Below are 27,084 nucleotides of genomic sequence, written 5' to 3' on the forward strand. Positions count from 1 at the left end.
TAGAACGCCTTTTGGATGAATTAGAGTGGAGACTGAGAGCCAGGCCTTCTTGTCCAACATCAGTGCCTGACCTCACAAATGTGTTTCTAGAGGAATAAACACACTCCTAAACCTTGTGGAAAGCCTTTCCAGAAGAGTTGAAGCTGTTATAGTTGCAAAGAGTGGGTCAACTTCATATTAAATTCACGTACATGTAAAGGCAGATGTCCCAGTTTTGGCCTGGCTCGCAGTCTCTGCTCTAATTCTTTCCAAATGTGTTCTATCAGGTTGAGGTCAGGACTCTGTGAAGTTCCTCCATACAAAACTCGCTCATCCATATCTTTACGGACCTTGCTTTGTGCACTGGTGTGCAGTCATGTTGGAACAGGAAGGGGTCATCCCCAAACTGTTCCCACAAAGTTGTGAGCATGTAATTGTCCAAAATGTCTGCACACCAGTGCACAAAGCAAGGTCCATAAAGACATGGATGAGTGAGTTTGGTGTGGAGGAACTTAACTGGCCTGCACAGAGTCCTGACCTCAACCCGATAGAACACCTTTGGGATGAATTAGAGCGGAGACTGCGAGCCAGGCCTTCTCGCCCAACATCAGTGCCTGACCTCACAAATGTTTCTAGTGGAATGATCAAAAATTCCCAAAAAACCTTCTAAAAAGCCTTCCCATAAGATTTGAAGCTGTTATAGCTGCAAAGGGTCTCGCACCAAACTCGCTCATCCATGTCTTTATGGACCTTGCTTTGTGCACGGATACACAGTCATGTTGGAACAGGAAGGGGTCATCCCCAAACTGTTCCCACAAAGTTGGGAGCATGAAATTGTATTAGTGTGCTGAAGAGTTCTCTTTCACTGGAACTAAGGGGCCGAGCCGAACACCTGTAAAAACAACACCTGTATTCAAAACTTTTGCCAATATAGTATATGACTATTAGCCTAGTGCACTTGAGCAGCAGTGATCGGGTAGAGGGGGTCAGGGGGTTATGGCCTCTTCCGTGTTATACAGCTGGACGTAGCGACGTCTTACGTCACACATGGGCAGGGATTCGCACCGCCGCATTGTTAGGGGCAAGAGAGGCGAGCTAGCCTGTTAGCACCTAGCTGCATCCTAGCCCATATATGTACTACTATTGAACAAACCGACCACACTAAAATAGACGAATGGTTATTTTTAAGGGCGGTTTCATGCGACTGAGCGCGCGCGTCGCTGAATTGAAGCGGTTGTCGCGGACATTGCACTGTATCATACATGTACAGTTAAACGCTCGAGCGGAACCAGTTGGATGCTAAACTAGTTAGCGTGGACTTCGTGTGGAATTAGCCGCTGCTACCCTGCAGGCCCTACACACTGCTAGCTACAAGCTAGCTCGCCTTCGTTTTGACTTGAAGGCTCAGTTGCGGATACTTCGCAGGAGAAGGTATGAACACTTTAATCCGTATCTTCTCTCCAGCTTGTAGATGAGCTTTATTATTTATGAAACGCTTTATTGCGTGTAGGTGTACAGTGGTACTCTGAAGGTTCCCCCTCGGACTGTGTTTGTTTTGTCAGACGCCATCTTTGCCTAATTTCGAGGTCTCCCAGCGCGGATTAGTTCGCTAACGTTGGCTAGGACCATGCCGCTGATTTTGGGCGTTTGTGTTTTGGTCTAGCCGGCTAGTTAGCTAGCTAGGATTATATTTATATCAAGGCATGTTGGTGTAATACCTTGGCTTCCTCACAAACTCTATTATGAATGAGCACACTCGGCCGATTTAGCTTAATTCAGTTATAGCTAGCGCTTTAGCAAACAATCCAGCTAGCTTGCGCGCTCGACTACCGCTTGTTTTCATTTTACTTGGTTGCCCCGGAAGCACCTCGAATATTATCGCATATTCTTTAGCGTCAAACTGTCCACGTGGTTTCGTTATAACGTTGTAAACTTTATACTTTACACTGCCAACGCAGTGTCTGCCAATGCGTTGTACTGTTATACGATGCACAGTATACTTAAACATTGTTTTAACAGCCAGGAGTGTTTGTTGCCTGGCTCCTACTAACAGATCGCAGGTCCAGGCGTGAGTTGCTATGGGCACAACTCTCATCTGATTATCTAAGGTGGTCGAAGAAACGTGTAAGACAAACTAGACTCATTTACAGTCAAAGCATAACACAGGAATAGGTCGTTTCAGGAACTGAAGTGTTTGTGTATGGTTTTAAGTTCCTGTTATTCATGTCTTCCACTTCGGTTCTAATTTAATGTCACTTCTCTAGGTGTTCAAAATGAAGAAGAAAGGGAGACATCATCGTGTGGCTGCACCACAAAGGCCCCCATCGCCCATCAAACCTTCAAGAAATCGCGAAACTCTGACCTACGCCGAGGCCCAGCGGATGGTCGAGTTGGAAATAGATGGCCGCGTTCATCGACTCAGCATTTTTGACAAGCTCGATGTAATCAACAGCGATGATCCTTTGGCTCAGGAGATCAGTGAATGTAACAGTAACAAGGAAAACGCAGAAGAACCCCAACAGGTTTTGGTGCGTTCTGTGCGTCTCAAAAACAATCAGCAGAAGAAGAGCGCTGCTCTGAACACAGGGCAGGGTTCTCCGGCTCAGGGCAGGCTACCGGAGCCGAAAATTCGGATGATCGAATACAATCTTCCAGCTGTGCCGCGAAGACCCTCTACTTATTATTCTCATGTGGAGAAGACTTTGGATGAGCTGGATGAGGAGGTGGAATATGATATGGACGAAGAAGATTATGCGTGGTTGGAGCTGATCAATGAGAAAAGGAAGAGTGAGGGTTTCAGTCAGGTTTCCCAGAATGTTTTCGAGTTCCTAATGGACCGCTTTGAGAAAGAGTCCTTTGTAGAGAACCAGGGTCAGGGAGATCCACAGTCTCTCATTGATGAGGATGCAGTCTGTTGCATCTGCATGGACGGAGAGTGCCAGAACAGTAATGCTATTCTGTTTTGTGACATGTGCAACCTAGCAGTTCATCAGGAGTGTTATGGGGTGCCGCACATTCCAGAGGGTCAGTGGTTGTGCCGGCACTGTTCCCAGTCTCCCTCCCAACCTGCAGAGTGCATTTTTTGTCCAAATAAAGGTGGAGCACTTAAGAGGACAGATGACGATCGATGGGGCCATGTAGTCTGTGCTATATGGGTTCCTGAGGTCGGCTTTACTAACACCGTTTTCATTGAGCCTATTGATGGTGTAGCTAATATTCCACCAGCTCGTTGGAAACTGACCTGCTACCTCTGTAAGGAGAGAGGAGTTGGAGCCTGCATTCAGTGCAGCAAGGCCAATTGTTACACTGCCTTTCACGTGAGCTGTGCTCAGAAAGCGGGCCTGTACATGAAGATGGAGCCAATCAAAGAGGTGACCGATACAGGATCCACCACGTTTTCAGTTAAGAAAACAGCCTATTGTTGTTCTCATACTCCTAGTGGATGTACCAGAAGACCACTAAGCATTTACGACGAAGCTCAACCCAAAAACCGTCTTTGTCAAAAGGGCAAACATAAAAGTCGGAGAGCAAAAGTTACAGGATGCCCGAAGAAGAAAAATAAGAAAGTAGAAACACAGTCAGTTCCAGCGGTTCCAGCTGTTTCAGTACCTAGTATAACACCTAAAAGGTATCTCTCTCCCTCTGCTTGATTACTGAAAACTCATACAAAGTCTTTTCTTTGAGAAGTACATGTCGATAGATGCTCTGGAAAATGCCTAGTTGTTTGTTTTATTTTGTGTGTGAAATTAGTTTAACAGATCAGTCTGCTGCATTTGATTGGTGTATTTCTCATTTCCTTGTTTTCATTCACATTTGCCAGAGGTATGCAATCATTATGTTTCGCTAAACGTTGCTCATGGATTATTATATCGTGTCTTTTAAAACTGATGTCTTTCAGCTTTAACACTATCCTCAACCAAGTCTCTGTTCAGAAGAAAAGACAGTTTGTGGAGCGTGTTCTCAGCTACTGGATGCTGAAGAGGCAATCAAGAAACGGCGTGCCCCTTATCCGACGCTTGCAAACTACCATCCAGACGCAGAAAGTACCACAGTTGGTAAGTGCTCTAAAGTAATGTGTTATTAAACAGTGAATTGTATATATGAACTTTAGTAGTTAGTGTTTTCACAAAGTCTGTTTTCCCAACTTTCATGTGTCATAATTATTCATAAATATGTACTGATTTATTTGGGATGGGTGAAGATCGGGGTTTGTTCATTCACAAAAATTCCTGATGCAATTGTACTGATAAGATGCACATATTTTGATGGACGCAGAAAAAAAGTGAGGACGATTGCCTGGCACTAAAGGAGCAGCTTAAGGATTTGCATCGTTTACGCCATGACTTGGAGAGGACACGTTTGCTGCTGGAGCTTATTCGAAAGAGAGAGAAGCTTAAGAGGGAGCAGGTGATAAGTTAAAACCTTATCACCTCATTCTAAAATTGTTCAATAAACTTCAATAGTTGACAAAGGCTCACTTTATAGTGTATAGCAGCATCATGTAATATTATTGACCTTATTCATTTTGTTCCTTTACTGTGTCTTTACTTGTTCTCAGATGAAGCTTCAGCAGTCAGTGTTGGAGATGCAGCTCACTCCGTTTGCCATCATGCTGCGAGCTGTGTTGAACCAGCTGCAGGAGAAAGACCAGGCTAGGATCTTTGCCCAGCCTGTCAGCATCAAGGAGGTAAACTTGACATGTTTTATATTGTCTTTATTTGCTTTATCTGTTCTCATTCAGTAGTTCTTTTATTCCTGTCACTGATGAAACTCAGTGTGTTCTGTTCCTGTTTTACTATGTAAAGTTTTTCATTGTTTAATTACGTTCATTTTTTTTAAAACTTTGTTGTCCGTAAGGTTCCAGACTATCTTGATCACATTACACATCCAATGGACTTCTCTACCATGAGGAAACGCATTGACACGCATCAATACAGGAGCTTGGACGAGTTTGAGGACGATTTCAATCTCATCATCCATAACTGCATGACGTACAATGCCAAGGAGACCTTCTTCTACCGCACTGCTGTGCGCCTGCGAGATAATGGAGGAGCTATTCTCAGGAAGACCCGACGAGATATGGAGAGAATAGGTTTTGACTTCACCAGTGGGATGCATCTACCCGAGCCACCTAAAATAGAACCTCATCCACTGCTGACATGGGAAGAGGGTATGAATTTTGTGTATTTTTATTTATTTATTTATTTTTACCTGAAAGAATGACTGCTCGACAGTGAAATTTACATTTGGCAACTGCTCAGTATATTTAAATGTTATTTGCATGCTTTCTGAGAGATCTCTTGTGTCGTTGTGTGTTACAGTGGACCGGATGCTAAATCCTGCTAATCGACTGCACATGCCTTTGGAAGTGCAGCTCAGTGCACTGCTAGAGATGCTCGATTTAACAAGTGCTATGAAATCTAGCCCATCACGGAGCAAGCGCCTCAAGTTGCTCAAAAAAACCATCAGTGATGTGCGGCTTGAAATGAGCCAGAAAGCTACATGCCCTCCCTCAGAACAGAGCCAGTCCCATGAGAACACACCACTCCCTGTTCCTGAGTGTTTGGAAGAAGGTACATACTTATTGTATCTTTAAACTACCTAGGTTTAAAAGTCATACAGGACAATTTTTATCAGCCATTGAAAGATGACTGTGAAGTGTATACATCTTTTCTTATTTTACAGTTGACAAGACATTACCTCCTAAACTAGAGCCAACAGCGTCTGCTCCACTTGTCACAAATTCAGAAAATATCTCCGAACCTCCTGCACTGAAACCTGTGGACCTCAGCCCTGAGAAATGCCAGAGAAAGATCGCACTTGATGGCAAGATGCTCTCTACCTCACTATTAAATGGACTTTCCTCTGATCTACAGTCCTCTGAAAACAACGTTGTGGTAGCTACTTCCACTCTCACAGAACCAGCAGGCACAATTAACAGAAGGACTGCAGTGCTCTTCCGGAAGTCTAAGAGCATGAGCCCACAGAAACCAGTAAAGACAGGAGACGCTTCAGTGGACTGCCCTCAGCTCGGCACTAAAACATTCCTGTCGGTTGTAATTCCACGCCTCGAGACGCTGCTTCAGCACAGGAAGAGAGCTCACAGTGGGGACGGCCAGGATGGAGAGGAAGAGGACTGCCCGGTCAAGCGTTTGGATACAGGTAAATGACACGAACACACACTAATTAGCAGAGTTACTACTTTTGTTGCAGCATTTATAAACAGCTGTATCAGCCTTTCTTTTTCTCTCGTAAAATACAAGTAAAAAATTGGTCACAGCTACGCAGTACAAACATCCAAGAATCCTTTAGTTAATATACAATAAACATCTGCTAACAGAATGCTTTGTTAAATAACAGTTATTAGATTATGCCAAATGCCCAGTATATAAATCCTTATGAATGCGTTGTTCAGCAAACGATAACGTGTGTTAACATAAACCTGTGCTGTATTTTACAGCTCCTGTAAGAGCCGGTGCTTATGTGAATCATGAGCTTTAAAAATAGATCATTTATTTCTGAAATCTTTAAAGTCTGTTGATATGTTGCAGTAGATTTCAATTTTTCTGTGTACTTTTGGGGAAACTGAAATGAATTGGACTTAAAAGCTGCTCTTTTAAATGTGTATTAAGGCAGGTTGGCTAAAAGGACTGTGTTGTGTGTTTAGGTTTTTCTAATGGCTGTATAATACTGGAGCAGCAGAAACAGTTGAGCAGCAGAGTCCTAGAACCTCGCCGTCGCTGTGCCTCTGAATCCAGTATCTCTTCAAGTGGCAGCACGAGTCTGCTGGACAGAACCAGGTAGGAACAGAAAAAAACAGCAATCCTACTCCAGTCCAAATATTGATTAAATTTATTAAGCACAGAAAGTCAATGCTCTGTAGTTTTTTTTTGTGTATATCAAACAATACAGGATTTCACCAGGTACATTATTCATCATTTGATAGTTTGTGTCTGTGAAACTTAACACCACGCTCTCCCACTGACCCGCTTAGTACTGTCAGTCAGCCAAAGAGCGGCAAAGGGAAGCAGGCAATGGCGCGGCGAAACACAACGGATGACCGAAATGAGCTGATTGCATGCATAGAAACAGGGAACCTTTCCAAAGCAAGCAAGCTGGCATCTGGTGAGTTGCCCGAATTTGGTAAATGCGATCAGTATTGTGGTTCTGTTGGAAATATGTCCATGTATTAACAAATAATACATGTATTGTCACGTACTGACGTCAGCCTTTTAGAAGCTTGTTGTCCCATCTTTCTTTGCTACACGTCTTTTAGCCTACACTAATTTGCTTCTGCATGAATAATTTCAACTTCAAGTACATCTGTCTTATAATTACACCCATCACAGCTAGTTATGATTATCATTTTGCCTGCAAACAAATGACATACAATTCCACTCAAAAATGTAAAAAATATTTAAACTTTACATTGAACTAAATATATTAATTGGAATGGTATGTTGTCAGAAGTACCTTTTAAAATGATTGAATAGCATTTACAGTACGCAGTTAGTTGTACTGTTTAATAAAGATATTTTTAGTTTAGAACTATATTTTAATTATTTAAAAAAAAAAAAAAAATTGCAAAGAATATTGCCCGATGTTTTGCCTCTTAAGTTCCTGTTGCAAATGATAAATCTTATTTTCATGAAGGGTGCTAATATTGCTTAAAAGTACTCTATCACTTTATTCACTTACTTGAAATAATGGAAAACACTCTATACCAAAAAATTTTAAAAATGATTACTAATGACAGACTTAAGCATATTTTTTTTTGGGTGGAATTGTCTCAGTTTGTATGATGTATCAGATTGAGCAGGATACTACGCAGCCTTTGCTTCAGGGCCCCTGCTACGTAATGCAGCTTGGAATTTAGCAGCCATGGCACATGCTCTTGAGGTGTTCTGCCTCATGTCTTCAGTGAACCCCTCATAACTTACCGTTATTCCTACTTCCATAGAGCTTGACAACAGCAATATATGGATCCCCCCTAATACTACCACACTAACTCTGGAACCCTTTAAACTAGTCTGGGCAAAACTTAGTGGATATCCCTCCTACCCTGCCATGGTGAGTGTGCATGTGTTGCATGCCAGACAGAGACTTCTTTCTCTCAATCATCCCATGCATCTGCCTTCAGCCCATCCCGTGGAGTAGTAATGATGGCACAAATATCATACTGCTTCACAAATCAGTGATGTAGATGCAAAGTAAGAATGTGGATGTGTGTGTGTCTGTGTTTTAGTGGTGAACTTTTCCATCCACGAGCTGTACCATGTAGTATCACTCTTTCAGAACATGGACTTTTAAGTAACTGCCCCTCGCTTGTTTGTGTAGATCATAGACCCGCAGATGCCCCGAGTGGGCTTTCATCACAACGGCGTGTTCATACCCACCCCCCCACGGGACGTGCTCAGAGCCGGCGAGCTGATGCAGTACAGGTCAGAGGAGAAACTCTTCCTCGTCCGCTTCTTCGACAACAAGCGCAACTGGTAAGACTCACATAACGAGTAATGTACCATTATACATATAAAGATGATGGTAACTTGCATCAGAGTGTCTTTTCTTAGAAAGAGTGGCTTAAACATCTGTGATTAAATAAAAAGTTTAAACAAAAGGTTAAATTTCAGCAAAATGCCAAGGCGGGAGATTTCTGGATTCCCAATAATTATCACAATTGCCCAAATGCATGCTGGGTATTAAAGTCACATTCTATTTCAGAGAACAAACAGGCAATTATTCTAAACTAAAATGCATTATTCTATTTGAAACGAAAGGTGAAGTTGAAATATGTAAGAATCGTACATACTGTATTTTTGTGTGCATGTTTAAAATGATATTCCCTTGCTATATTTATGCTGATTTTTATACATTTGTTCTTGTAGGCAATGGCTTCCTAAGACCAAAATGGTGCCATTTGGGGTTGACGAGACATTAGATAAAATCAAAATGTTGGAGGCTCGCACCTCAAGCACGCGGAAAGCTGTGCAATGCGCCTTCACCCGTGCCATGAATCACTTGAGCTTAGTCCAGGACTTCAGCGACGGTGACTGAACTTCACTCAGTGGCCACTTCAGGGTTTGTTATCCCCAGACTTGCCCACCGTCACACCTGCATATTCGGCCGGCCGTGTTTACGGGGAGCCTAAACCGGGCTCCTTCTCCTTCTGGCCATCCACCAGGAGCCGAATGAGCTTCTTTAAGGATGACCGTGAGAGGATCTTCACTCACGTGCTGTAGCACTGCTGTGAATACTTACTGCCATCACCATCCTTCAGAAAAGCCACGTAGCCAATCTTGCCTGTAAATACAAGATCGCTGTAAGTTATCCAACACTAATTTATTATGCTTCAGTTGGTACCGCACATTACCTCGTGGAACGTTTGTACTCCAAGGTGAACAGAGCACCGAGGTGCAGACCCTGTTGGTGCTACATTGCAAGCAAAGCCTCAAGTTTTCTCTCTCTCTTGTCTAAAGACATAAACGAGGCTTTTGCACTTACTGTATCAAATTCAATTCCTTTTTAGCAGTTAAGTTATTGTCAGTTACCAATGCAAGCTTCTCTCTACTTGGCATTAACGTTATCCACTTTTTTTTTATATAATGAATGAAAAAAATTTTTCTTACAACTACTTGCTGTTTGTACATATTTATATAAAGCTATGAAATTCTATACTGTATGTAATAATACACAGAGTCATTTTTGGACAAAGAAAACGTAGCGATGAAAAACCAGATGTGCATCACTCATATACAAAACCAAAAAATGCTGCCCAGTTTTCTTTATTTTTATTATTTTTTTAATTTACACGAGTGGTTGTAAAATGTGAGGGTGTGTGTGTGTGTGTACTGTACAAAAGATAGTTGAGAGATTTTTCCAACTTGTTGCATATTTTTTCACTGTATTGGGGCTTGTGCTAGATTTAAGAGAATGTGCCTGTAAAAAAAAATAAAAGACTTGTATTAGAACAAAAAGGTATGCAAAACTTTATAGCCAAGAGTGTATTGAGACAGTTTGGTGAAAACTGTGATCGGTCTCCTTTTTAAGTGTGTGTGGGTGTTTTTGTTTTTGTTTTTAATCATAACCACCTGTTGTGACAGTTGAACTTTTTTGTTCGGTAAGGTTTCGGGTAGCGAGAGAAATTTTCTTATGGGTTTCTTTATTTTATATGACTGTCACGTTCTTATTGTGAGTGGTGTTCTGTATTCTTTTCTCGGGGAGGATCACATCATAGCCAATGGTAGTGAATGCTGGCAAGTTCCAGTATTTTTTTTTTATTTTAAATACACTGAAAATAAAACAAAACAAAACAAAAGAAGATGGAGTAAAGCCTCGTTTTTATATGAGAAGACAGATCTTGCTGATTTATACGTGGATATTGATATGTATGCACTTTGCAGGTGGGTTAGTATTTGGTGAAATCCTCACATGCTTTTTACGTTCAGCAGCCAATAAATTTTAGCTCTGGTTCTAGTTCTATCTCTGTATAGCTTTCTAGTTCTAGGTACAAATAAGTCGTCCACATGTTGGAGTTCACTGTTTTAAATTTATTTGCATTATCTAAACTGTGAATCTTAAACAAATGCCTAAAGTGTACATATTAAATATCTGTCCAAATGTCCTTCAGTGGCAACCATGAGGGACAAACATAAGTGTTAAACTGCTAAAAGTATATATTCTATTGAATATGAATATATATATATATATATATATATATATATATGTGTGTATATATATATATATATGTGTGTATATATGTATATATATATATATGTGTGTGTGTATATATATATATATATATATATATATATGTATATATATATATATATATATGTATATATATATATATATATATATATATATGTATATATATATATATATATATATATATATATATATATATATATATATATATATATATATATATATATATATATAATTTTGTCTTTCACCAGCAGATGGGGCTACACACTGCTGACCGTTCACTTACGATCCTTTCAAACCATCAAGAATGCTTATTGCTGAATATTTAAATGCTTACATTATTTAGCCTCTTTTCACCACACTAATTTGTACTGAATTGCTGCGTAACTGTACTGTTATCACACTACCTGTAGGCCTACTATGTATAGTTACAAACTATATGCATATACACCGACCAGGCATAACATTATGACCACCCTGCCCCATCATGCACTGTGTATTCTGACACCCTTCTATCAGAACCAGCTTTAATAATTTGAGCAACAGTAGCTCGTCTGTTGGATCGGATCACATGGGCCAGCCTTCGCTCCCCACGTGCATCAGTGAGCCTTGGCCGCCCATGACCCTGTCGCTGGTTCACCACCTTCCTTGGACCACTTTTGATAGATACTGACCACTGCAGACCGGGAACCCCCCAAAAGAGCTACAGTTTTGGAGATGCTCTGATCGTCTAGCCATCACGATTTGGCCCTTCATCACTCCAACTCGCTCAAATCCTTACGCTTGTCCATTTTTCCTGCTTCTAACACATCAACTTTAAGGGGAAAAATGTTCACTTGCTGCCTAATATATCCCGCCCACTAACAGGTGTCATGATGAGGAGATCATCAGTGTTATTCACTTCACCTATCACCTGTTAAAACCACAACAACCCATTTTAAATGGCTTAACCATAATATCCTGACATTGTCAAGTAGCTTCAACCTGTGTGGTCAAATTTCATCCTTGCAGGTATGCAGGTGTCTATCCACCATAGTGACTGGAACTGAATCTAGACTCTGGAACTGTCCCCTAAACAAAGGGTATGTACAAAAGTCTTTCCTCATTGTGCATCCTCCATTATTCAAAAATATCGTCGATAGAGGGAAACATCTCCCCACACTTGCTCAGCAGAGCTTGTGCATAGGTTCATCTCTCCCTCTTCAGGTCCTGAACAGTCCCCCCCATCCTCTTTCCAAACTCCTAGTATGTCTATGGACCATGAGGTCTTGTAGCACTACTGGTTGCCCTAAAACACTCCATTTTCTCCATCTTGAAGTTAATGGCTCCCTTCTACCCTTGTCTTCACACTCTCAGCCCTAGAGTTAAAACCATAACCACAGGCTTCCAACCAAGGCATCTTGCATAGGCTATGGTAGCTGTTCCTAAGCAACCCAGCCTTTCTTGGTTTATGAGCTGCACTATATTGCCTAAAGTTTTGGGACACCCCTCCAAATCATTGAATTCAGGGGTTAGGCTCGGCCCCTTAGTTCCAGTGAAAGGATCTCTTAATGCTTCAGCATACCAAGACATTTTGGACAATTTCATGCTCCCAACTTTGTGGGAACAGTTTGGGGACGACCCCTTCCTGTTCCAACATGACTGTGTATCCGTGCACAAAGCAAGGTCCATAAAGACATGGATGAGCGAGTTTGGTGCGAGACCCTTTGCAGCTATAACAGCTTCAAATCTTATGGGAAGGCTTTTTAGAAGGTTTTTTGGGAATTTTTGATCATTCCACTAGAAACATTTGTGAGGTCAGGCACTGATGTTGGGCGAGAAGGCCTGGCTCGCAGTCTCCGCTCTAATTCATCCCAAAGGTGTTCTATCGGGTTGAGGTCAGGACTCTGTGCAGGCCAGTTAAGTTCCTCCACACCAAATTCACTCATCCATGTCTTTATGGACCTTGCTTTGTGCACTGGTGTGCAGTCATGTTGGAACAGGAAGGGGTCATCCCCAAACTGTTCCCACAAAGTTGGGAGCATGTAATTGTCCAAAATGTCTTGGTATGAAGCTGAAGCATTAAGATTTCCTTTTACTGGAACTAAGGGGCCAAGACCAACCCCTGAATTCAGTGATTTGGAGGGGTGTCCCAAAACTTTTGCCAATATAGTGTAGGTACCTTAATGTAAATGCATCTAAACTTTCTGTGAATGTTTATTATATACATCAGCATTCTTGATATGTCTTTCCTCTCTTTTTAGGGCCTAATGAATATTAACACCAGTGTCTTTTATGTTAATGCTACTCATTAATGCTGCTGTTGTCTTTACAGTGAAAGGCCTCAAAGAGCTGTAATTACGGGGTAATTATTGGTTTGTAATGGAAACACACTTAATTGGCATTAGCTCAAAGCTGCACCCAAAAAAAAAACGGAGGTCTTAGCTTTAGTAGAATGTTTGCGAACCTGGTGGGCATCTTCTGAATCCAGCTTTCATTTTTTTAATATAGACTCGTACAAAGCTATGTGTTTCTTCTCCAATTCATAATATGTTCTTAGACATCTGTGATTAATATGTAATATCAATAATACGTAATATTTAAAGGTTTGCTTTTATTGGCTCACTTTTACTGTTTATTATCGATTTACCTGTTAAAGCGTAACTGTTGACTCAGTTCATTAAATTTCTAACAATAAAGGGAAATAAGGAACTTGATTTCTGATTAGTATGATGCATAGTATTTGTTTCTCTCTCACAATCCACAGATCTCTGGTCTGATATCAAAGTCACTGTTAGAATTTAAACAAAACAAAAGGACACTCAGTCGATGTGCTGATTAATGATAACTGGGAACATAGAGATAATCTCTGGTAAAGCCTTTTATCTCAATAATTGATGGTGAGAAGAGGAAGACAACACAGTTTGATCTTAGTGTAAACAAACAGCTTAACCTCCATCTAGATCACATTTCAATACAAAGTTTATTACCGTCAACCAGCAGTGGCATCTCTTGGATGCAAAATTGTTAGTTAATTCAACACAGTCTCTTTTATCAACATTAGGGTTCAAGGCGAAATGATACAGGATCATACTTGGGTATATGGCAATCCATTTATGTCTATTAATACGTCTCTTCACATTGCAATTTCAGGAATCCCTTCCATATAGAACACTATTACTCAGAGGTCACCCCACCCACATGTGCTCCCTCCTTTTCTCACTGCTGTGTTTATTTAATTCATGAAAGGACACAAAGACCCCATGGCGCCAGCACCTGGACGTGCTATCAGATCAATGATCCTGCTGCGGAGTGAAATTGTACTGTTTGGTGGAAGTGTGCTGACGGACAATCACTCTGAGAGATCGATCAATAAAAACTTTGCAGAGGAGAGATAAGGAAGACTATCACATAACTGTTGCCATCGCTTTTACCATTTACTCATGAGTTCCAGACATGGACACAATCTGTCTTTCAAAAGACTAGCCACCTGATTGGCCTTAAGTATGTAATGTGTCCTTGGATCAGTTGTCTCACGGTTTTGTCTGTCGGCCAAATTGTGATGGCTAGACCACTGGATCAGGGCATCTCCAAAACTGCAGCTCTTGTGGGGTGTTCCCGGTCTGCAGTGGTCAGTATCTATCAAACATGGTCCAAGGAAGGAACAGTGGTGAACCGGCAACAGGGTCATGGGCGGCCAAGGCTCATTGATGCACGTGTGGAGCGAAGGCTGGCCCGTGTGATCCGATCCAACAGATGAGCTACTGTTCCTCAAACTGCTGAAGAAGTTAAGGCTGGTTCTGACAGAAAGGTGTCAGAATACACAGTGCAGGTCAGGGCTGTTTTGGCAGCAAAAGGGGCACCAACACAATATTAGACAGGTGGTCATAATGTTATTCCTGACCGGTGTATAATTCCAGTACATTATGGTCCACATAGTTAAACGCATTAAGAAATGAATGAATCATAAACCCACTTGACTTGTAACAATATTGGTCATCATTAACCTTGTCCCTGTCTGGCTTCTGTAAGTAATGTGAAACAGAAAACAACGCAGATGGACTGAAGCATGGACAAAAAGCTGCTAGGGGGAACAGAAGGAAAGGGCAGAAAAAAGAAAAGAAAAACCATTCAGTATTGTACTCAATATTGTACAATACTAGTTTCAGTAGCTTTGGTGCTGGTTTATACTTCTGCCTTCTATACAAGAGCACTTTTTTTAACTTCTTAATTTAAATTCCTTCATAGTCCAATGTTTAAATGTCCTTGTTGCTGTCTGAGAGTTGTACACAATGACAATAAAGAACTTTATATACATGGTACCTATGAGTCATTTATCTGATAATATTTTTGATGAGCTGTTATTGAACATCTCTGATAGGTTAATAAGACATTTATTGACACATGAAAATCATTTATATTTATAATACATACATATTCTTCACATATACTGGACTGATTTCAGTACTAAACTACCAGAATGATGAACCAGCTCTGCAGAATTGTCTCCCAATGCTGATATTAATTTTTCCAGGTTTTCTTTAAAAGGTGACTGAGCATTAGTGTCATACTGTATTGGTTGTATTGTGTATGCACAGATGGCCTTCTCCTTTTATGCATAAGGAAACTTTGATCATCGCTGTCTCATTGTTGAAGTCTAAGGGGCCACCAGATGACTGGCCTACCACCAGGTGGCTACCACGCACATTGTGAATCTCAACAATGTTTACTCCAGTCCTTTTCTGCTAAAAATCAATATATACTTTGGTTGAAATGGACATTTCTATTCTAATGTTGTTGTTGTTGTTGTTTTTTCATTTTTCAAGAAATATTGCACGTCTCTGCAAATTATAACACCAATCCCAAAAAACAGACAACCTACATTGATAAATTCACACTATCACACAAAAATGTACAGGTTAGCGATACTGCTTAGCATGCTGCAGACCTAGCTTGCTGTTTTGACATATTTTTAAATTGCTTGTCTATGTAGAACAACCTTGTTGCAAGATTTATGTTTTGCAACCTAAGTAAGCAATCACGTCACAGCTAATTAAATGTGCCACATATGCTAATGTGACACTGGCGAGATTGACAGATACTCAATGTTCATTTAGCCATGCAAGTGAATAATAGGGTCACTTTTGTTCTTTGCCAAGGATTTGTAAAACCTCGTCAATACTTTTTAATAATAAATATTATACTTTGTGCATGCAATCAAGACTGTGGTGATTGTCACAAAGTAAGGGCAGTGTAAGCAAAAATCATGTTGCATATAATATACACTCTGTGGCCAAAAGTTTGTGGAAATCTAACCATCAAACCTATATGTGGGCTTTGAGTCTCCGTTTGCTGTTGTCATGTCCTTCACTCGTATTTGAAGACTTTTTACTGTTTTTTTGGTAGGTGGCTTAGCGTTCATCCAGCTTCAATAGCACTAGTGAGTTTAGGGTGCAGTCAGTGTTCCAGTTCATCCCAAAGGTGTTGAGTGGGGTTGAGGTCAGGGTTCTGTGCAGGACACTCGAGTTCTTCCACTATATCCTTGGTAGAACATGTCTTCATGGACTTCAGGGGCATTGTCATGGGCCTCTTAGCTCCAGTGAAGGGCCATTGTAATGTTACAGCATACAGAGACATTAATTAACATAAAGAATCACATATGGTTGTGATCATCAGGGAATCTATTCATGTGATCATCAATAGATTCCTTCTTATTGACTGTTACCCCATCCTGCATAACCATTTGGTATGAATGACCTATTAGTGACCAATCATCTGAGGTCAATACAATAATATAAAAGCTAATAATCTGAATCTTGCCATGGAAACAGTTAGCGTATACGGTGGTAACATCCATGCATAATATTGTACATCCTAAATAATAAATAAGGTATACATTTCTTCTCTGATCATTAGAAAATAAATCATTACATTTGTTACCATTACTTATCAGCAATGTGTTCATCTCTGACATGTTTAGTTTGTGTTTCTTCAGAGAGATTTCAAATAATGACACTTAATTATAAGTGAGCAGTCATGCAGTTCTGCTAACAATACCTGACGCTGGGCCTTGATAGCTAATTACCTTTTACACTCTTGGATGCTTGTTGCTGTTCTTTTACACATACTCAAAGTAAGGGAAATGATAGCTTTTCATAATAATACTGATTGGCTGCTTATTTCGGTGACAACAGGCAGCATGCTTTTTGCAGTACTGCCTGCTTTGATCATAGAAATTCTGTGATCATGGCCAAGAATAGTTCCTTCATTATAATGAGCTCCTCCTGTTGTGGGCAGTGGGAAGTTGATCTTCCCCAGTGTCTCTCACTGCCTGATTATACAGTTAGTCTCATGATTTCCAGAATGTGGAAGTTTTTGTTGCTGAAATCGACAAGGCTTTGATATGAAGGTCATTGACCAAGCAAAATGTGTTGCAGGGATACTCTTCTAAAATATCGAGAGAATATCTTTAAAGAGAAAGTACAATATACTGTTCTTCAAGGCCATTACTCATTAAATAAAGATGAATAAAGGATATTACCCTTGAACAAATGATATATGTAGGGTTTAGGAGCGGATGAATTAAATGAAATACGTTCATAAGCATTTATTGCTTACTCTTGTGTTGCTCCCAGCTGTGTGCAATCAATGTCCCTGATGAGTCTTTAAGTTTCTCTGAAATAGCCTGGACTAATTAAATCCCCCAAACCATCACTACGTTTAAAGGTCAACTGTTGTTATTTAATTCAGTGTTGTGTTCTAGGTTGTATGAATGGTGTTGACTAAAAACTTTTATGTTCTTGATACATTTCTTTAATCTGCCTACACTGATCGGGCATAACATTATGACTAATATTGTGTTAGTCCACCTTTTGCTGCCAAAACAGCCCTGACCCGTCATGCACTGTGTATTCTGACACCTTTCTATCAGAACCAGCATTAACGTCTTCAGCAATTTGAGCAACAGTAGCTCGTCTGTTGGATCGGATCACACGGGCCAGCCTTCGTTCCCCACGTGCATCAGTGAACCTTGGACCCCCATGACCCTGTCGCCGGTTCACCACTGTTCCTTCCTTGGACCACTTTTGATAGATACTGACCACTGCAGACTGGGAACACCCCACAAGAGCTGCAGTTTTGGGGATGCTCTGATCCAGCCGTCTAGCCATCTATATACATCTAGCTAATTTTTCACTGGTTTATGGAACCACCAATGGTTGTGATGCAAATACATAGAATAGCTGAAGAAGTAATGCTCGGGCAGATTTTCTGTAGGCCAGAGGGTAGATTCATGCAGCAATTCAACTGCAGTCATAGTCAAAGTAAAATGGCCCTTAGATCTGACCTTCATTTCTCTACTCTCTATTTTTCATATGCCATCAGCATTGATTCAGAAGGTGCAAGAGAAATAATGTTGCAGCTGTGATGAATACAAAAAAAGTGGATAATTTATTCTATAAAACTAAAAGTGGATAGTCTAAGCACACGTTCACCAGTTCAAGTACAAATTGCATAAAAGAACAAACAATGCAACCATAAGTTTACAACTTTTCTGTTGAGCAGGTTTGCTATTCAAAGGAACCATGGCATGATCCCTGTAGAGCATTACTAATTGTATAAAATTAGAAATAACAAAGGCAGCTACCTGTCTGTCTTTATGTGTGTGTGTGTGTGTGTGTAGTAGTTTTATTCTAATATCATTGGTAGTAAGCCCTTTTAATATAATGAATTGCTTAGCCCCAGTAGTTTCATTGTCAAGTAACTGATAGATATCATATTTTCTTTCTCCATATCTAATATCATGAGCGTCTGACAGTATGTCAATGTTCAAAGCATCCTTGTTGGTAGTGTGCTCATGCTTAACCAGTCAAGTGGAGGTATCATACTTTTGTTAATCTGATGTTATACTTTAGAATCCTCCTCATATGCAGACCAAAAAGACTATATACCATTCGCTTACTAGAGTAGTTACTGTATTTGTTATAAGATCAGACCATTGTAATGGCTTGGGGTTTCTATCTTCCAGTCATAAAGCTCTGAGTCATGAACACCGATCCCTTCCAGGTTCTAAACCTTGTCTGTGTTTCTCTAAGAGACTGCCTTCAGGGGAGATTACTGGAGGACTTCAACTGCAAACAAGGCATACAAAGTATGTAAACAACCCAGGTTCTGATCTGTTTCCAGAGTACCCAGGGTATTTTTTCTTTAGGGCATATACATCTGGGGCTTTAACGTAAATGGGCTGCTCCGCTAGTGGCATCATTCTGGGAAGGCCTGCATGCTACTCGTGTCCTCCTTGCCATCACATAGCGGACACTGGTAGCAGCTTCCCCAAGGAATAACCATAAAATGATCTACCTACAGCAATTCACATTCATGCTCAAGATCACCCAATCAGAGCCCAGGCAAGTATACATGCTATGATAACACCTGCATACACTGTCTAGCTTACATGAATACTTTTCCATCGTTAAAATTCATGAACAGTTTACATAAATATGGAATTCATTGCCTATTTGCTGCTTTTCATTTCAGCCTGTTTTGTTTGTCAGAATGTGCGACCAGCATCTCATTTGGTTGCCTCTAGCTCATTAATGTCACTTGGGAGCTTGATTCAGTTTACCATTAATCTTCACCTCTAGATTAGAATATTTGGGGTTGACTCCAAACTAAAAATCTGCACGTTTTCTGCCTTGTAGGACAGGGTGGAAAGTTTTGGATGTATCCAGAGAGATGGGTCATTCTTTCTCATCCTAGAGGTCCTGATGACCAGATGCGATTCTAGGGACTGTGGAAGGTCCAGGCAGGAAGATGCAAGAGGCTCCTTTGCATAATAGAAAGTATTAAAATGATGAGCCAACTATAGGGCAACTGTCCGTAAGCGTGTGCATTATATTTTTCATGTAATATGCTAGATTTTATATCGTTTATAAAGCTTGCAAGCTTCTTTATTGGGTTATTTTTAAATTCTCGAACACTTACCATAGATCTGCTTCCTCTTTTTCTCTTCTTCTTGTTTTCTTTTTTATTTCCAGCTTCCAGATATGTCAGCACTTTTCATTTGGAAAAGTACAAATTAAACTTAAACATTGGGAGTTTCTTCTTATTTAACATTTTCATGGACATTAAATGGGGCTCCTTCAGAACTCAAAGCTCTAAACAATTGGGTACTTTTATGCTGTATTAATACTTGATGTCTCTCTTGCAACAATCTACCCAGGGCATTTGCCTCTTCCACTAAGTTGCTTCTACAGTTCTTCTTGTAATGTTCACGCTACACATCATCAGATTAAACTCTGTGACATGTTAGAAGTTCTTGGTGTCAAACAAGTTGATCAAAACATTAACTGGACATCATTCTTGCATGATTAGCCAAAACACAGCAAAGCATTTGTAATTTGCCCCATAAACTTTGTTGGCAATGACATAAAAAAGTATGTACATACAGTATGTATATATTTATTCAGAAAATATTACAATCTAGCCTCTGCAATATGCAAAGAATTCCCTGGGGGTAAAACACAACACCTAATGCACTTAGTGTCCACTTAGATAAGGTTATGTGTGTAGTAGTAAATGGCTTTTTGAGGTAGGAGATGCCATCTCAGCATGACAAACTGCTTCTTGATTATAACGTACCCCAGAAATGTCTTATAGCATAATGGAGAAAAACACAGAGGTCAAACCAGCTAGACTAAACAGGGTACATAAATGGCTCAGAAATGTCACAGTTGAGTGCTGGAGCAAGATTTTCACAAGACTAAATGAAACTTTGGGTTGTTTAAAAGAACTGGATTGTCTGAGTTAAGTGTGTTTGAACAGAAAAGAACGTGGTGCAGAGATTTCATACAGTTCAGCAATGTAATCATCGCTAATGTTCTCAATTTTTTAAACAGTAGCAAGATGTCTTCGTTTGTCTTTTTTTCCTAACTAGGGATAAAAAATGCAAAGTGTAGTTTTAGGGAAACACCCCAGACGAGGCACCACGATCAATTACATTTCTAATAGAAGAGGCAAGTGTTGTAGCACACCCATATATTTCAGACAGCTGCAAAAGCTTTCTGTAAAGTTTCCAGAAATTGATCCATCTGAATAACAGATAGTGTTACAGTGCCGCGACAGTATAATCGCGGCACTCAGAATTCAATACCAACAGACGTTTTTCAGATATGGATGAAATGTTACATAGCTGAGTCTGTGAGCTTCGTTTATAATAAATGAATACTTATAGCTGGTCATAGAACTAAAAATCACAAAGCAATAGCAAGATATTTGTTATGGCAAAGAAATGTCCAGTGACTGCAGAATCAGAACTTCACATTTTAACCTTTGTGCTGATGAAGTAATTGAGGATGGCATGCATTTCTGTGTGCATTTGAAGTCGTGACAAATGAGAGCATAAAGCAAGAGAACGAGTAGAAATACTTTGACACAGCAGTTTGTTCTTGGTCCAAAATTTGGATCGATTTTGCAATGCAAAATGCACAGAGTAAAGAAAAGACATTTCAGTTCGTAAAATTTTTGGGACAATTTTAAATGAAAGTGAAAAAATGTAGTAATATGTAATTCTTTCCACAGCTGGGATGGTGTTAATTGAAATAACATTTTAATACTTCTTTGATATCTAATATATTGCTGTCTATGAATAAGCACAGCATGATGCACCCACCACCATGATTTAAATTGTTCATTTATGGAACTAATTCTAACCCTAACTCTATAGATTGTTTCAGTAATGACTTTTACAGAAAGCCCAGAAAGCTCTTACAGAAAGCCCAGCTACATGCTATGGTTGTCACTGCCATGTGGGCAGTGGTGGCTCAAGTGGTTAAGGCTCTGGGTTGTTGTTTGGAGGATTGGGGTTCAAGCACCACCAAGCTGACACTTTTGGGCAACTGCCCTTAACCCTCTCTGCTCCAAGGGTGCTGTATCATAATTTCCCCTGTGTTCTGACCCCAACCCCCTCAGCTGGGATATGTGAAAAGAATTCCTCAGTGCTGTGGTGATAATAAAGGCTTCATGCCCTCAGTTCTGTCCTATGAACAGATTCTCCCATGTGACCTGTGGATCACTCCATCAGAGTTACATTTAACCTCTTGGATGATTCTAGGTTTAATGCTGTCTTTATCTGGCCAACAACTTTTTGTGGATGTGACATAATCTGTACAGATTTCAATAATTGACTTATTTGTTTAAGCACTGGCATATTTTTAATAACTAAACCCTCACTGATACTGAATTTTGCCCAGATTTGTTTTGATAGCTGCATGGTCTACATGATGCTTTTGTTTAGACATGGCCAGTGAAGTTCCTCCACACCAAAATCTCTCATCCATGTCTGTATGGACCTTGCTTTGTGCACTGGTGTGCAGTCATGTTGGAACAGGAAGGGGTCATCCCCAAACTGTTCCCACAAAGTTGGGAGCATGAACTTGTCCAAAATGTCTTGGTATGAAGCTGAAGCATTAAGAGTTCCTTTCACTGGAACTAAGGGGCCGAGCCCAACCCCTGAATTCAATGATTTGGAGGGGTGTCCCAAAACTTTTGACAATATAGTGTTACACACTTTTAATCACTTTCATCCTAATAGCATTATGACTGTCTATTAAATATGACATTACAGTCAATATTAAAAGAATAAACTTATCATTGGCTGAGAAGCGTTATCCTTCACTGGGTCTCATTTCAGCATTGATAAGCTTGACACTCTCAGTGTCACGTGCCTCAGTAAAATGAATGAGATATCAGCAAAGATGTGAATGATGAGCAGCCTCCATATTCCACAGTTCAGTACCAGTGTGATAAAGCTTAATAGTGAAATGTCTGAACTGAAACAAAACAGCATTAGCTGACACATACTTAGGAAGGCTCTTTCATAACTGTTCCTAAAATTGTATTTATTGCCTTGTGATCCTTCCTATAAACATGAAACTGCTGACCCACAGAATGCCACTAATAGTGTTCTTTCAAAAAATGTGTGTGTCTGAATCTCGTAGAAACAGTGATAGAAACTGTTTGAAAGTACTGTTTACATTTACTGTATATTCAGTACATAATTTCAGACATGAACATCAGCTAACTTATTGGAATGTCTTGAAACATGGGATGTCTTCCAGAGAAACAGCAAAGGAGAGGAATTGGATGTTCAACAAGCACATATGGTTGTGATTGTCACATGTCCACATACATTTGGACAAGTAGTATATTAGCATAAATGTGTGATTAGTCAAATCTTGCAAGCTTTGCAAGCAGAAAGCTTGGCCATTTCTGGTCATGTGTCTGTGCTTAATGTCCAACGAAGCCTACCAATGAGCAGTCAGGATATCTCATCCATCATCAGCTTTGTTCAGCCCCAAACTGTCTAGTCTATGTCAAACCAGTATAAATTTGTGAAAAGAAATGGCTGTTCACAAGTCTCCACTGTCATAGTAGGCTAATATATTGCAAGTGCTTAACTATCAAGTAATACACCCACATTTAAAACTGCACAATTGAAAAGACATCAGCTTAGTATTGTCATGCTGATCAGCATCCTCTTGTGTTGTACATTTTATTCAAACTTTCTTTTCTGAATTGTATTGAAGATAAAAGCTAAGGTTAGGTCACCCACTTCAAATAAATCTAGCCAGTAGTTATTCTAGAAAAATCTGCTGCTGGTCTGTTTCCTAAATATGGCCATACTATATACACTTACATACACATTTTAATCGATTCTATTTCAATATTTCCAATATATTTTAGGGTATGTATTTGTTGAAGACGCTATGTAGGTCAAATCTTCCCACTGTTGTGGGTGTCTTCTGGCCCCCATTCTGAAACAGATTGTGTGGGGATTTCAGTAGGATGCCTCTATGGCAATACAGATTAGGCAATTAACCTTGATGTCACTGCAATTATTAAGACACTTCAGCAAAATTAATTCATTTCCCAAATGGTTGTGGTAGCAAAAATCTTTTACTTCCTTTTCAAAAGCAGAAAGGGAACTGCAAACAGTTCTTAAAGGCAATGATCCATGGTCATAGATGTTCTTACATGCAGCACAGGAAGCCTGCAATAAAATACCAAAATTGTCAGCATCCAATTAAGGTGGAATTTTTTTTTTTAGGGTCTATGTTAAAAGTTGCTTTTTACCCTTTTTACTTTTGTACTTAAGGTACCTAATTGAGATTCCCAGAGATGCTTCCTCGGTGCATCCTTTCTAACCTTTATGAGTAATGAGTAATGGTTGGATAGTTTGCTAATGAATTTCAAAGGTAAGCCTTTGTGACCTCATGTCACCTTTCTGAAGAAAAGATATGCATGCTTCACTTCATTTAACACAACTGCTTTGGATTAAATAAGCATTAATAATTCATGATTCGCTGCATTGATTTGGCAGTCTATCTCTTTTTCAAAGCTCAAAGTGTAATACACACTCCAACAGACTTATGGGAATAGTCCGTTGTTTATTAATGACTCCCAAAATCGTGTACTGTACAGTCGCTAATTAATTTGGGCATTGGCACGATATAATTTGATAAATTCCCAAAGCGTGAGTAACTGGCCAAATGATCTCCAGTCACTGAACTGCAGTTAAAATCTCTTCAGAATTATGATTAAAAATGTTATATTTCACATACAGTGCCATGGACTGATTATTTCAAACAGTCTGACCATATAAATAAATGTGTGTGTGTGTGTGTGTGTGTGTGCACATGCACCTCAATTTCATGATTATTTTATGGCTTTAAGGCCTAAATAACTACTAGATTTGGGGCAAAACATAGAAGACTGTATATTTAAAAAAATAGTTGCAGTATGGGTGTGACTTTGGTTTATTTCATAACACCGCGAGTGGCCTCTCAGGCAGCTCCACAACCACCTGCATGGACTTTTATCACAGACCTAACACTGGGTGCTACACAATGCCCTTGTTCAGGTAATCAGCCTCGATGTGCTGCACCTGACCACACCTCCTTATAAGCCCTCTGAATGTCTCACTCTGCTCATGGACATAGCTCTTTACCAAGAAGAGAGCCGTAACATGCTACTCTGATTTCTGAGTAATATGAGGAATAGAAAGAAAAGAAACAGAGGAAAAACACTAGAAAGAAACATCCATCCATCCATCTTCTATACCCGCTTTATTCCTAATCAGGGTCACAGGGATCTGCTGGAGCCTATCCCAGTGCACATTGGGCAAAAGGCAGGGGTACACCCTGGACAAGTTGCCAGTCCATCACAGGGCCACACATATAGACAGACAACCACACACACTCCTATGAGCAATTTAGAATTACCAATCAACCTAATGTACATGTTTTTGGACTGTGGGAGGAAACCAGAGTCAACCCACACAGGGAGAGAGCATGCAAACTCCACACAGAAAGGCCCCTGCCTGTTCGAACCCAGGATTCAAACCCAGGACCTTCTTGCTGTGAGGCAACAGTGCTAACCACTAAGCCACCGTGCTGCCCCTAGAAAGAAACAGTGATAGAAAAAAGAAAAGGAGCTCATGAGTAAGAAGAATTCATTAAGAGAAAGAAGTCACTGGTTCCAGCTCACATGATAAAACTATAAAGAGCATGAACTCAGGGTCTGATAAAGAGAACTTGCTCAATGTATTTGGCACATAGATGTACAGCTGTCCTACACAGAACCTTGACCTCAACCCTACTGAACATATTTGGGAGGAACTGGAACACCCCAGATCTACATACTCAACATCAGTGCCTAAACTCACATGGCTGAATGAGCAAATCCCCACAGACATGCTCCCAAATCTAGTAATTTTGTTATTTATTTATTCATTTATAGTAATTGTGTATAGTATATAGGTGGTGGTGGTGGTGGTGGGGTGTTCAAAAAGTATGATGGTCAGGTGTTCACAAACTTTTGGCCATATAGTGTATGATGAAAGATTTGTCCCAAATCCTTAAAATATGATTTGATTTGCACCACGGTGATTGTAAGCTAAATTTAATCAGCTCAGTATTCCTCTATTAACCCAGTGGCCTCTCAAGGATTTCTCAGTTTGTTTGATGAAAGATGGCCTATGATAGCCTTTCTGACTGCTGCCATGAATATAAAACCAAATAAAGTTGTTAATTTTAAAGAATATGCATAATAAACCATGCTAAAATATATTTTTTGTTACCCAGCCAATGTTCACCACTTTCACTCACTCCAAGCAATCCTACATGGATTTCTCTCTCTCTCTCTCTCACACACTCTCTCTCTCTCTCTCTCTCACACACTCTCTCTCTCTCTCTCTCTCTCTCCCTCTCCCTCTCTCTTGAAGCAGGGCTGCAGGGAATCAGTGCACCTGTCTGCTGGCACCACTAGCACAGGTTTTTTTTGCTAGCATTCGGTCTCAAGAGAGAAGTTTATAATTGGCCTCTGCAGCAGATGTCCTGCTCTCAGTCTTTTAGAGAGGTCACCATAGTTCTGCTCCATGGAAACTGCGTGTGGAAAAATATAAATATTCTTTCTTTACAATGACCAGAGTATACAATATATTAAATAAAGATTACAACATAAAAATTTCTTGATCCATAAGACACTGAAAATTGACCCTTTTTAATATTTTCAAACTTTTTAAAAACCTAAGCAGCATTTCTAGGGGAGGCGGTAGCTCAGTGGATAATTTGTTGGACTACAAATCCCAGGATCACGAAGCTACCATTACCGGCCCTTGAGCAAGGCCCTTAAACCTCAATTGCTCAGATGTTTAAATAAGATAAATGTAAATCACTCTGGATAAGGGTCTGTCAAATGCTATAAATGTAAAAGTTTTCTGTATTATGGGTTAGCATAAGAAGCAGGTATTATCACACATACAAGTGTGGTACATACATTTCTGAGACTTCACTTAGAAGTCTTATAAGGATTTTTAATTGTGAGCAAATAAAATACTGTTCTGATCCAGTGGTCTAGCCATCACAATTCATCAGCCCTTCATCAAACTCACTCAAATCCTTACGCTTGTCCATTTTTCCTGCTTCTAACACATCAACTTTGAGGACAAAATGTTCACATGCCGCCTAATATATCCCACCCACTAACAGGTGCCATGATGAGGAGATCATCAGTCTGATTCACTTCACCTGGCACTGGTCAGAATGTTATGCCTGATTGGTGTAAGAATACATTTGTTAAAAAGCAAATAAATGTTCTGTTTATTTCAGTTTTATTTTGATTAATCCATTAACCAGACATGTCAGTTACCAAAATCAAGTACAGCTCAAGTCAATAATCAAGAGCTAACTCTGAACAAAGATTTTATTTAATGCTGTATAACAATATTGACAGAAGTATATACAAATAAAGATGACTGTTCAGAAATTGTTCATAAACATATCATTCAGAAGGGTCAGATGAAGGGTCAGATGACCTTGTGCATTCCATCACAGTATAAATTGTCAGTGCTGACGGTAATGCTCG

General features: G+C 39.9%; 1 protein-coding gene across 2 annotated transcripts; it reads left to right on the plus strand.

Moving 5' to 3' along the window:
* The first annotated feature begins 1,034 nt into the window (after window positions 1–1,034).
* brd1b (bromodomain containing 1b) lies at window positions 1,035–10,285 on the plus strand. Of its 2 annotated transcripts, XM_058408496.1 has the most exons (13): window positions 1,035–1,410; window positions 2,244–3,607; window positions 3,878–4,034; window positions 4,255–4,386; window positions 4,538–4,666; window positions 4,837–5,149; window positions 5,301–5,552; window positions 5,665–6,141; window positions 6,647–6,779; window positions 6,974–7,104; window positions 7,940–8,049; window positions 8,317–8,471; window positions 8,865–10,285. In XM_058408496.1, the coding sequence occupies exons 2-13, from the start codon at window positions 2,253–2,255 to the stop codon at window positions 9,031–9,033; spliced, it is 3,513 nt and encodes a 1,170-aa protein (XP_058264479.1). In that variant the 5' UTR covers window positions 1,035–1,410; window positions 2,244–2,252; the 3' UTR covers window positions 9,034–10,285. The 2 variants fall into 2 exon arrangements, with proteins under 2 accessions (XP_058264479.1, XP_058264478.1); XM_058408495.1 differs by lacking the exon at window positions 7,940–8,049 and having other exon boundaries at window positions 1,036–1,410; window positions 8,865–9,031.
* The last annotated feature ends 16,799 nt before the right edge of the window (window positions 10,286–27,084 follow it).

Source organism: Hemibagrus wyckioides, linkage group LG14 (assembly GCF_019097595.1).
Source record: "Hemibagrus wyckioides isolate EC202008001 linkage group LG14, SWU_Hwy_1.0, whole genome shotgun sequence".
NCBI classification, from domain to species: domain Eukaryota; kingdom Metazoa; phylum Chordata; class Actinopteri; order Siluriformes; family Bagridae; genus Hemibagrus; species Hemibagrus wyckioides.